This window comes from Pseudochaenichthys georgianus, unplaced genomic scaffold (assembly GCF_902827115.2).
Source record: "Pseudochaenichthys georgianus unplaced genomic scaffold, fPseGeo1.2 scaffold_899_arrow_ctg1, whole genome shotgun sequence".
NCBI classification, from domain to species: domain Eukaryota; kingdom Metazoa; phylum Chordata; class Actinopteri; order Perciformes; family Channichthyidae; genus Pseudochaenichthys; species Pseudochaenichthys georgianus.
In genome coordinates this window covers 22,501-34,912 of record NW_027263433.1, presented here as the reverse complement: position 1 = coordinate 34,912, position 12,412 = coordinate 22,501, and the positions used below count along the sequence as shown (strand labels likewise).

General features: G+C 50.9%; 1 protein-coding gene across 3 annotated transcripts in view; it reads left to right on the top strand.

The window, feature by feature from the left end:
- Positions 1–1,722: 1,722 nt before the first annotated feature.
- Positions 1,723–12,412, top strand: part of senp7b (SUMO specific peptidase 7b) — a 15,453-nt gene continuing 4,763 nt past the window's right edge. The window contains exons 1-10 of one of the 3 annotated variants that reach the window (XM_034080132.2): positions 1,723–1,781; positions 2,590–2,820; positions 4,216–4,283; positions 4,360–4,677; positions 4,767–4,837; positions 4,929–5,039; positions 5,117–5,150; positions 8,632–8,841; positions 8,911–9,113; positions 10,227–10,285. In XM_034080132.2, the coding sequence (XP_033936023.1) occupies positions 2,639–2,820; positions 4,216–4,283; positions 4,360–4,677; positions 4,767–4,837; positions 4,929–5,039; positions 5,117–5,150; positions 8,632–8,841; positions 8,911–9,113; positions 10,227–10,285 (1,256 nt within the window). In that variant the 5' untranslated portion in view covers positions 1,723–1,781; positions 2,590–2,638. Of the gene's footprint in view, positions 1,782–2,589; positions 2,821–4,212; positions 4,284–4,359; positions 4,678–4,766; positions 4,838–4,928; positions 5,040–5,116; positions 5,151–8,631; positions 8,842–8,910; positions 9,114–10,226; positions 10,286–12,412 lie in introns of all 3 variants that reach the window. The other 2 variants (XM_034080133.2, XM_034080131.2) reach the window with 2 other exon arrangements.

Below are 12,412 nucleotides of genomic sequence, written 5' to 3'. Positions count from 1 at the left end.
GTGTATTAATACACACTGTGCATACTGCTCACATGCTGCTGTGTGATCTAGTGTATTAATACACACTGTTCATACTGCTCTCAGGCTGCTGTGTGTATCTAGTGTATTAATACACACTGTTCATACTGCTCTCAGGCTGCTGTGTGTATCTAGTGTATTAATACACACTGTTCATACTGCTCACAGGCTGCTGTGTGTATCTAGTGTATTAATACACACTGTTCATACTGCTCTCAGGCTGCTGTGTGTATCTAGTGTATTAATACACACCTGTTCATACTGCTCTCAGGCTGCTGTGTGTATCTAGTGTATTAATACACACTGTTCATACTGCTCTCAGGCTGCTGTGTGTATCTAGTGTATTAATACACACTGTTCTTACTGCTCACAGGCTGCTGTGTGTATCTAGCGTATTAATACACACTGTACCTACTGCTCTCGGGCTGCTGTGTGTATCTAGTGTATTAATACACACTGTTCATACTGCTCACAGGCTGCTGTGTGTATCTAGTGTATTAATACACACTGTACATACTGCTCACAGGCTGCAGTGTGTATCTAGTGTATTAATACACACTGTTCATACTGCTCACAGGCTGCTGTGTGTATCTAGTGTATTAATACACACTGTTCATACTGCTCTCAGGCTGCAGTGTGTATCTAGTGTATTAATACACACTGTTCATACTGCTCTCAGGCTGCTGTGTGTATCTAGTGTATTAATACACACTGTTCATACTGCTCTCAGGCTGCTGTGTGTATCTAGTGTATTAATACACACTGTTCATACTGCTCTCAGGCTGCAGTGTGTATCTAGTGTATTAATACACACTGTTCATACTGCTCTCAGGCTGCTGTGTGTATCTAGTGTATTAATACACACTGTTCATACTGCTCAGAAGCTAATCTGTGCAATATCAATAAAGTTTAATCTAATCTTGAGCAGGAACAAATGTATTCACTTCGTACATATCTGACATTAACGATTAAACACATGTGTGCATTCTTTATAAATGCAAACCGAGTCAAGCTGACTCCGGAGGTGGCGGTCTGCACCTTCAAGCTGTTTGCAATCCGCCAAAAAACTGAGAGAAGAAGAAGAAGAAGAAGAAGAAGAAGAAGAAGAAGAAGAAGAAGAAGAAGAAGAAGAAGAAGAAGAAGCCGACTCCGAGCTGTCCGACTTCAGGCGAGCTTTCTGAGACCTCCCCGCTGCGCTCGGCTATTCTCGTGTGCTTTGGAGGCGAGCCGCAGCGCGTCTCAGACGTGTCTGAAGTGCTTTGAAGCCGTGGCGCCGTAAAGAGCTCGACCAATCAGCTGAGCCGGCTAAAGTGACTGGACGGCCGACCTGCCTGTCAGCCCTCCATCGGGGCACACACTGATCTCTGCCCTCATTGGTCACGTGCCGCCCGTGTGTTGGGGGAGGGGCTCCGGCTCCGTTCCTACCTTTAAGAGAAATAAACAAATGAAATAATATCAGTTTATTTGAGAAGCTTTTATTTGGATCCTCTCGTTGAAATAGCCGATGTTTCTCTGTTTTCCAGCATGGCGTCTCTGTATAAAATCCCGAAGAAGAAACAGGGCTCTGACTCCGCCCCTTTGTTCGCGTCACCGCTGTCCCGCCTCCAAGCCCCGCCCCCTTTAAGGTATTACTCAACACACGTTTACCTTCATACTTTAAAATGTGTTTATAACATTTGTTGTTGCTTGTGCGAACAGGGCTACGGGGGTCCGTCCAGAGGCAGTGCAGACAGAGTGCATGCTGGGAGCTCCTCAGCCAACAGGTGAGTAGAGCGCCGATAGACATACAAAGAGTAGACGCCGCATCGACCGCTGCTGCCTATCGGCGCTGCCGAGCCGCGGGGCCGCCATCTTGGACCGGTCACGCGCTCCACTCGGTGCGATCTGTCCGGCGGGCGCAATGACGTGTCGGCGCGTTCAATCAGAACTCGCTGAATACAAAACTCGCTTTCACGTTTTCTTTCTTGCTGCAGACGTCGTGTATGTAGGCGTCATACCGGACACACGATCCGGCGTATTTGAATATTCATAGTAGGCTTATAGAATATTCTGGTATTTGATAGCCTTTATGTTATGTATGATAGGTATTTTGCAAAAGACACACGATATATAATGTAGGCTAATATACACACACACACACACACACACACACACACACACACACACACACACACACCACACACACCCACACACACACACACACACACACACACACACACACACACACACACACACACACACACACACACACACACACACACACACACACACACTTCTTCTTCTTCTTCTTCTTCTTCTTCCTTCTTCCTTCTAATGATGTTGAATCTTGCTTGTTCGCATCGTCCGCCGATCTGCACGGCACTCCGCGCACAGCGCTCTGGCCTCTTGGAGCCTCTGCTGTCTCCGGGTAGGATGTCTGTAGGATGACCGGTCCAAGATGGCGGCCGTATTTCTTGCGCCCCAGCAGCCAATGCGGCGTCTACTCTTTATATCTATGAGAGCGCCCCCTGCAGGTTAAATAAGGAACTACACAACGCTTTAAATTAATAATAATAATGTGTTTCTGTGCAGCGAGCCTCTGTTCAGGAGCGTGGTGCAAACTCTGCTGGGACTCAACAGCATGGTCTCAGGAGCCAATCACAGAGGAGCATCAGCCAATCACAGAGGAGCATCAGCCAATCACAGAGGAGCAGCAGCCAATCACAGAGGAGCATCAGCCAATCACAGAGGAGCAGCAGCAGCCAATCACAGAGGAGGCATCAGCAGCCAATCAGATTCCTCCTCGGCATTCGGGCCCAATGGGTGAGCTGACGAACAACGAGTCAATAATCCACTGCTAGTATAACAGTTAAAGGGGACCTATCGTGCAACATGCACTTTAGCACGTCTTGTATTCGTGGACATGTGTCCCCGGTGTCCCAGGGAACTCACCGAGTGTCAGAAACACAACCCTCTCTATTTTCCTCCGTACCCAAATCTCTAAAAGAAGGGGCTGCAGCGGATCTGACGCAGACTGATCCCGATTAGAAAGCTCTCTGACGTCAGTAAAGTGGCGCTACGGCTATTGGTCAGCTCTCCACCTATCAGGGGAACGAGAGGTTGGGCCACGGCCGGCCATTGCGGCTCGAAAGCGCTGGAGACGCTGTAGTACATATGCCAGGCCTGTAGGTGGCGCTGTAGTCTGCCACAAAAGCAGCGAAGAAGACTTCCCTTGCATGGTTGCCATGGTTGCCCTTCTGTTTATTCTCCGCTCTGGCTCTTTGTCTCCCTCCCCGAGAGTTGAGGTGACGTGCAACAGCATGAACCTTTCTGGTGGTCGATGTATTTGTATTTAGGAACCTGTCCATGTGATTTTAGTGGGGGTCGACCTCAAATCCTCTAGGGGGTCCAGGGGCATGCCCCCCGGTAAGATTTTATTTTTATGTTGGAGTGAAGTGCATCTGGAGCACTTTGAGGGCAAAGCAAAGAGACTAGGTCTATGGGAACACCTATATTTCAACTCCCCTCTCCTGCAGGGGGCGTGGTCAGCTACAGGGGGCGTGGTCAGCTGCAGGGGCGTGGTCAGCCGCAGGGGGCGTGGTCAGCTGCAGGGGCGTGGTCAGCCGCAGGGGGCGTGGTCAGCCGCAGGGCGCGTGGTCAGCCGCAGGGCGCGTGGTCAGCCACAGGGGGTGTGGTCAGCTGCAGGGGGCGTGGTCAGATACAGGGGGTGTGGTCAGCTGCAGGGGGCCTGGTCAGCTGCAGGGGGCGTGGTCAGTTGCAGGGGGCGTGGTCAGCTGCAAGGGGCGTGGTCAGCGGCAGGGGGCGTGGTCAGCCCCCTGCAAAAACAGCGCTGGAAAGAACAAATGGAGCGAAATGAGGCATGGCTAAAATGCAGGATCTTTTTGGTATTTTGAAAAAAAACTCTATATTTATATACTTGTATATACTTGTATATACTTGTATAGATATGGCCCTACAATGTATTGTTGCATGACAGGTCCACTTTAAATATTAGCTCATAAATCACACACGCCTTCAGACTCGTACAATATTATATTAAAAATGAATTAAAGACCGTCGCTTAAATGGGTCATGAATTAATATTATTTTAATATTTATTTAAATGACTTTTAAATAAATATAAAACCATCCATTTATGTGCTAAAAATAATATAACAGTTGATGTTAAAATAGTGAGATGTTGTGTTCATCCAGCAGGTGGCGCCCTAAGAGAGCGTCAGACCGCCTGCTGTCTCCACCACAGAAGAAGAACGGCCACCTCACAGGTAATCTATCTTTATAAATAATAAATCCTTTAAATGCTTGAATTAAAGCGTGGAAATGACATCCCATAATAACCAGGCTCCTCGTCAGAGAGCATCTCCGTGGAGGCTCCAGACTCCCTGGCTGAGCTGAGAGGTGACGGGTATGCTGGGAGTTGGAGTTCTGTGAGGCTGAGAGAGGAGGAGGGGGACGCCTTTCAGAGCGACACAGGAAGCTCCCCTGAACCGTCCAATCAACAGAAGAAGAAGAGCTCCCCCCCCTCCTCAGGAGACAACTTCCTGTCCCTGCCCAGAGCCACGCCCCCTTTGATGTCATCGAGAGCTACTCTGATGTCATCGAGAACTACTGTGATGTCATCGAGGCCGACGCCCAACAGGAGACCGAAGCCAGAACCAAGTCTGTATAATAATAATAATAAATAAATATAATAATTACGATAAACGTAGATATTAGTTGGTAACTAAATGGTCTATGGTCCTCTTCAGTCGTGCTGTCCAGTGAGGAAGAGGAGGAGGAAGAGGAGGAAGCCGTTCGGAGGAAACAGTCACAGAAACAGGTAGATAGGAACTGCTTCTAAATATTTGTATTTATTTTTGTTGTTGTTATTATGACTGTTGTGGTCCTGATTTCCCTCGTGCTGCGTTCAGGCTCTCAGAGCAGCGCTGGAGTTTGGAGCGTCTCCTCCGTCCTTCGTGCAGCTGCGCTTCTCCTCGCTGCACGCCGGCCTCATGACGGCTGGCGCCAACGGGCAGCTGATGGTGGGCGTTACTCTGTGAGCTGGAGCATTTCATATACTGGTGACTTGATGCAGACGTTTGAACCTTGTTGCTTTCAGGTCACGGAGCACGGGATCAGCATTCCCCTGGCAGGTAAGCACTTTCATTTCATTATTAGATGTGTTCCCAGGTGTGTGTCCTGGTGCTCCAGGAGCAACCAGGTGTGTGTTCTGGTGCTCCAGGAGCAACCAGGTGTGTGTTCTGGTGCTCCAGGAGTAACCAGGTGTGTGTTCTGGTGCTCCAGGAGAAACCAGGTGTGTGTTCTGGTGCTCCAGAGCAACCAGGTGTGTGTTCTGGTGCTCCAGGAGCAACCAGGTGTGTGTTCTGGTGCTCCAGGAGCAACCAGGTGTGTGTCCTGGTGCTCTAGGAGCAACCAGGTGTGTGTCCTGGTGCTCCAGGAGCAACCAGGTGTGTGTCCTGGTGCTCCAGGAGCCAGCAGGTAACCAGGTGTGTGTCCTGGTGCTCCAGGAGCAACCAGGTGTGTGTCCTGGTGCTCCAGGAGCAACCAGGTGTGTGTCCTGGTGCTCCAGGAGTAACCAGGTAACCAGGTGTGTGTCCTGGTGCTCCAGGAGCAACCAGGTGTGTGTCCTGGTGCTCCAGGAGCAACCAGGTGTGTGTTCTGGTGCTCCAGGAGTAACCAGGTAACCAGGTGTGTGTCCTGGTGCTCCAGGAGCAACCAGGTGTGTGTCCTGGTGCTCCAGGAGCAACCAGGTGTGTGTTCTGGTGCTCCAGGAGTAACCAGGCAACCAGGTGTGTGTCCTGGTGCTCCAGGAGCAACCAGGTGTGTGTCCTGGTGCTCCAGGGGCAACCAGGTGTGTGTTCTGGTGCTCCAGGAGTAACCAGGTAACCAGGTGTGTGTCCTGGTGCTCCAGGAGCAACCAGGTGTGTGTCCTGGTGCTCCAGGAGCAACCAGGTGTGTGTTCTGGTGCTCCAGGAGAAACCAGGTGTGTGTTCTGGTGCTCCAGGAGTAACCAGGTATGTGTCCTGGTGCTCCAGGAGCAACCAGGTGTGTGTCCTGGTGCTCCAGGAGCAACCAGGTGTGTGTTCTGGTGCTCCAGGAGTAACCAGGTGTGTGTCCTGGAGCACCAGGACACACACCTGGTGCTCCAGGAGCAACCAGGTGTGTGTCCTGGTGCTCCAGGAGCAACCAGGTGTGTGTCCTGGTGCTCCAGGAGTAACCAGGTAACCAGGTGTGTGTCCTGGTGCTCCAGGAGCAACCAGGTGTGTGTCCTGGTGCTCCAGGAGCAACCAGGTGTGTGTTCTGGTGCTCCAGGAGTAACCAGGTAACCAGGTGTGTGTCCTGGTGCTCCAGGAGCAACCAGGTGTGTGTCCTGGTGCTCCAGGAGCAACCAGGTGTGTGTTCTGGTGCTCCAGGAGTAACCAGGCAACCAGGTGTGTGTCCTGGTGCTCCAGGAGCAACCAGGTGTGTGTCCTGGTGCTCCAGGAGCAACCAGGTGTGTGTTCTGGTGCTCCAGGAGTAACCAGGTAACCAGGTGTGTGTCCTGGTGCTCCAGGAGCAACCAGGTGTGTGTCCTGGTGCTCCAGGAGCAACCAGGTGTGTGTTCTGGTGCTCCAGGAGAAACCAGGTGTGTGTTCTGGTGCTCCAGGAGTAACCAGGTGTGTGTCCTGGTGCTCCAGGAGCAACCAGGTGTGTGTCCTGGTGCTCCAGGAGCAACCAGGTGTGTGTTCTGGTGCTCCAGGAGTAACCAGGTGTGTGTCCTGGTGCTCCAGGAGCAACCAGGTGTGTGTCCTGGTGCTCCAGGAGCAACCAGGTGTGTGTTCTGGTGCTCCAGGAGCAACCAGGTGTGTGTTCTGGTGCTCCAGGAGCAACCAGGTGTGTGTTCTGGTGCTCCAGGAGTAACCAGGTAACCAGGTGTGTGTCCTGGTGCTCCAGGAGTAACCAGGTGTGTGTCCTGGTGCTCCAGGAGCAACCAGGTGTGTGTCCTGGTGCTCCAGGAGCAACCAGGTGTGTGTCCTGGTGCTCCAGGAGAAACCAGGTGTGTGTTCTGGTGCTCCAGGAGTAACCAGGTGTGTGTTCTGGTGCTCCAGGAGTAACCAGGTAACCAGGTGTGTGTTCTGGTGCTCCAGGAGTAACCAGGTAACCAGGTGTGTGTCCTGGTGCTCCAGGAGCAACCAGGTGTGTGTCCTGGTGCTCCAGGAGTAACCAGGTAACCAGGTGTGTGTTCTGGTGCTCCAGGAGTAACCAGGTGTGTGTTCTGGTGCTCCAGGAGTAACCAGGTAACCAGGTGTGTGTCCTGGTGCTCCAGGAGCAACCAGGTGTGTGTTCTGGTGCTCCAGGAGTAACCAGGTGTGTGTTCTGGTGCTCCAGGAGCAACCAGGTGTGTGTTCTGGTACTCCAGGAGCAACCAGGTGTGTGTTCTGGTGCTCCAGGAGCAACCAGGTGTGTGTTCTGGTGCTCCAGGAGCAACCAGGTGTGTGTCCTGGTGCTCCAGGAGCAACCAGGTGTGTGTTCTGGTTAGTGCTGCGTACCGGTACGCCGAACCGGTACTGGACTTGTAAAACGTTTCGGTTCAAGTCCGGTTAAAACCGGAAAGTCGGGAACCGGTACTTGGACTCGCAAAAAAACTAGCACTTACGTATATTCTGGTGTCTGTGGTTATTTAAACATTCCCTGATAAACGTTATTCAGCGTCAATAAATGAGTGCTAATCCCAGTGTGCTCAGTGTACAACATCACATGTCATTTCACCTTCGATTCACGGTTTGAAAACGTAGCATTTCGCCACATGCTAATGCTAACCGGAAGTGAAGAATTTTCAGAATAAAAGCATTAAGTTAATATTGTGAACTTCCGGTTTTTTCGGAATAAAACTGATTTAAATTAAATAGTGTATTTAATTCAAAATTACGCCATATCAACATTGATTTTAATTTCTAACAGTATGTATGTACATCACTATGTATGTAGTATGTACTGTATAATGTAAACATGTAGAGTTGTAGAAAAGTGGCAAAAAGTGTTTTTTTTACATTTGTACTTTGTAGAGAAATGTAGACACAAGTTGGAAGGGAGCAAAATAAACCTGACAAGTTTGAATTTGAGTTGATTATGAGTTAATTTTCAATTGATAATTAGCTCACAATAAGTTCACTTTAGTCACACAACTTGAAACAAGCCATGGGTTCAGGTCCGGACTTATAAGTCCGGACCTGAACCTGAACCTCTGGACTTGAGTCCGGACCTGAACCTGAATGTGAGTCCAGGTACGCAGCACTAGTTCTGGTGCTCCAGGAGTAACCAGGTAACCAGGTGTGTGTTCTGGTGCTCCAGGAGCCAGCAGGTGTGTGTTCTGGTGCTCCAGGAGCAAGCAGGTAACCAGGTGTGTGTTCCGGTGCTCCAGGAGCCAGCAGGTAACCAGGTGTGTGTCCTGGTGCTCCAGGAGTAACCAGGTGTGTGTTCTGGTGCTCCAGGAGCCAGCAGGTAACCAGGTGTGTGTTCCGGTGCTCCAGGAGCCAGCAGGTAACCAGGTGTGTGTCCTGGTGCTCCAGGAGTAACCAGGTGTGTGTTCTGGTGCTCCAGGAGCCAGCAGGTAACCAGGTGTGTGTTCCTCAGGTGAGTCCGAGGGGGCTTCTGAGCAGGTGGAGGTGTCGGTGGTCGCCTCGCAGCTGCGGGGGTACGGCCTGTGGGACGGGGGCGTGGCTCAGGGAGGCTCCCTATTGGCTGAGAGGATAGGCCCCGCCCCCTCGCTGCTGTTCCTCTGGGTGACTGATGCTCAGGCCAGCGTATTGGCGAGGGAGCTGTCACTCATCACCACCTCCTCAGGTAGGAACCCTGATAGGAACACGCTGAGCAACCACTGGGAAAGTCGACTAAAGGTTCTGCCCCCCCCAGGCCCAGTTTGCTGCTTCCTGATTCTGGTCCTGGAGGATCAGCTGCAGGAGCTCCAAGCCGCCCTGCTGGCCTCCATCCTGGACATGACGGAGTACCAGAGAAACTGCTCCTCCCCCCCGCTGGAGTGGACCAATGGGCTGCTGCTCCTACACAGTGCCCCACCCCCTCTGGATCAGCACCTCCTCGGGCTGATGGGACACTCAGTACGTTCTGAACCCCCATACAGGACGAGAACCTCCTTCATCTAGACCAGAACCCCCTTTACTTTATCTAGACTAGAACCCCCTTTACTTTATCTAGACCAGAACTTCCTTTACTTTATCTAGACTAGAACCCCCTTTACTTTATCTAGACCAGAACCCCCTTTACTTTATCTAGACCAGAACTTCCTTTACTTTATCTAGACTAGAACCCCCTTTACTTTATGTAGACCAGAACCCCCTTTACTTTATCTAGACCAGAACTTCCTTTACTTTATCTAGACTAGAACCCCCTTTACTTTATCTAGACCAGAACCCCCTTTACTTTATCTAGACCAGAACCCCCTTTACTTTATCTAGACCAGAACCCCCTTCACTTTATCTAGACCAGAACCCCCTTTACTTTATCTAGACCAGAACCCCCTTTACTTTATCTAGACCAGAACCCCCTTTACTTTATCTAGACCAGAACCCCCTTTACTTTATCTAGACCAGAACCCCCTTTACTTTATCTAGACCAGAACCCCCTTCACTTTATCTAGACCAGAACCCCCTTTACTTTATCTAGACCAGAACCCCCTTTACTTTATCTAGACCAGAACCCCCTTTACTTTATCTAGACCAGAACCCCCTTTACTTTATCTAGACCAGAACCCCCTTTACTTTATCTAGACCAGAACCCCCTTTACTTTATCTAGACCAGAACCCCCTTCACTTTATCTAGACCAGAACCCCCTTCACTTTATCTAGACCAGAACCCCCTTTACTTTATCTAGACCAGAACCCCCTTTACTTTATCTAGACCAGAACCCCCTTTACTTTATCTAGACCAGAACCCCCTTCACTTTATCTAGACCAGAACCCCCTTTACTTTATCTAGACCAGAACCCCCTTTACTTTATCTAGACCAGAACCCCCTTTACTTTATCTAGACCAGAACCCCCTTTACTTTATCTAGACCAGAACCCCCTTCACTTTATCTAGACCAGAACCCCCTTTACTTTATCTAGACCAGAACCCCCTTTACTTTATCTAGACCAGAACCCCCTTTACTTTATCTAGAACAGAACCTCCTCCTCTCTCTGCAGAAGTTTAAATCTCCTTTCTCTCTTTCAGGGGAAAAACCATCTGAGGAAGTCCAACCCGACCCCCCGAGGCCTGCTGCTCCCCACCAGGTAACCCCCTAACCCAAACTTAGTCCCACTGTAGACCCTAACTTAGTCCCACTGTAGACCCTAACTTAGTCCCGCTGTAGCCCCTAACTTAGTCCCACTGTAGACCCTAACTTAGTCCCGCTGTAGACCCTAACTTAGTCCCGCTGTAGCCCCTAACTTAGTCCCGCTGTAGCCCCTAACTTAGTCCCGCTGTAGACCCTAACTTAGTCCCACTGTAGACCCTAACTTAGTCCCACTGTAGACCCTAACTTAGTCCCACTGTAGCCCCTAACTTAGTCCCACTGTAGCCCCTAACTTAGTCCCGCTGTAGACCCTAACTTAGTCCCACTGTAGCCCCTAACTTAGTCCCGCTGTAGACCCTAACTTAGCCCCGCTGTAGCCCCTAACTTAGTCCCACTGTAGCCCCTAACTTAGTCCCGCTGTAGACCCTAACTTAGTCCCACTGTAGCCCCTAACTTAGTCCCGCTGTAGACCCTAACTTAGCCCCGCTGTAGACCCTAACTTAGTCCCGCTGTAGCCCCTAACTTAGTCCCGCTGTAGACCCTAACTTAGCCCCGCTGTAGCCCCTAACTTAGTCCCACTGTAGCCCCTAACTTAGTCCCGCTGTAGACCCTAACTTAGTCCCACTGTAGCCCCTAACTTAGTCCCGCTGTAGACCCTAACTTAGCCCCGCTGTAGACCCTAACTTAGTCCCGCTGTAGCCCCTAACTTAGTCCCGCTGTAGACCCTAACTTAGTCCCGCTGTAGCCCCTAACTTAGTCCCGCTGTAGCCCCTAACTTAGTCCCGCTGTAGACCCTAACTTAGTCCCGCTGTAGCCCCTAACTTAGTCCCGCTGTAGCCCCTAACTTAGCCCCGCTGTAGCCCCTAACTTAGTCCCGCTGTAGCCCCTAACTTAGTCCCGCTGTAGCCCCTAACTTAGTCCCGCTGTAGCCCCTAACTTAGTCCCGCTGTAGACCCTAACTTAGCCCCGCTGTAGCCCCTAACTTAGTCCCGCTGTAGCCCCTAACTTAGTCCCGCTGTAGCCCCTAACTTAGTCCCGCTGTAGCCCCTAACTTAGTCCCGCTGTAGCCCCTAACTTAGTCCCGCTGTAGACCCTAACTTAGTCCCGCTCTAGACCCTGACTTAGTCCCGCTGTAGACCCTGACTTAGTCCCACTCTAGACCCTAACTTAGTCCCGCTGTAGACCCTGACTTAGTCCCACTCTAGACCCTAACTTAGTCCCGCTGTAGACCCTGACTTAGTCCCACTCTAGACCCTAACTTAGTCCCGCTGTAGACCCTGACTTAGTCCCATTGTAGACCCTAACTTAGTCCCGCTGTAGACCCTAACTTAGTCCCACTCTAGACCCTAACTTAGTCCCGCTGTAGACCCTAACTTAGTCCCGCTCTAGACCCTAACTTAGTCCCGCTGTAGACCCTGACTTAGTCCCACTCTAGACCCTAACTTAGTCCCGCTGTAGACCCTGACTTAGTCCCATTGTAGACCCTAACTTAGTCCCGCTGTAGACCCTAACTTAGTCCCGCTGTAGACCCTAACTTAGTCCCGCTGTAGACCCTGACTTAGTCCCACTCTAGACCCTAACTTAGTCCCGCTGTAGACCCTGACTTAGTCCCGCTGTAGACCCTAACTTAGTCCCACTCTAGACCCTAACTTAGTCCCGCTGTAGACCCTGACTTAGTCCCATCGTAGACCCTAACTTAGTCCCGCTGTAGACCCTAACTTAGTCCCGCTGTAGACCCTAACTTAGTCCCGCTGTAGACCCTAACTTAGTCCCGCTGTAGACCCTAACTTAGTCCCACTCTAGACCCTAACTTAGTCCCGCTGTAGACCCTGACTTAGTCCCATCGTAGACCCTAACTTAGTCCCGCTGTAGACCCTAACTTAGTCCCGCTGTAGACCCTAACTTAGTCCTGCTGTAGACCCTAACTTAGTCCCGCTGTAGACCCTAACTTAGTCCCGCTCTAGACCCTAACTTAGTCCCGCTGTAGACCCTAACTTAGTCCCGCTGTAGACCCTGACTTAGTCCCACTCTAGACCCTAACTTAGTCCCGCTGTAGACCCTGACTTAGTCCCGCTGTAGACCCTAACTTAGTCCCACTCTAGACCCTAACTTAGTCCCGCTGTAG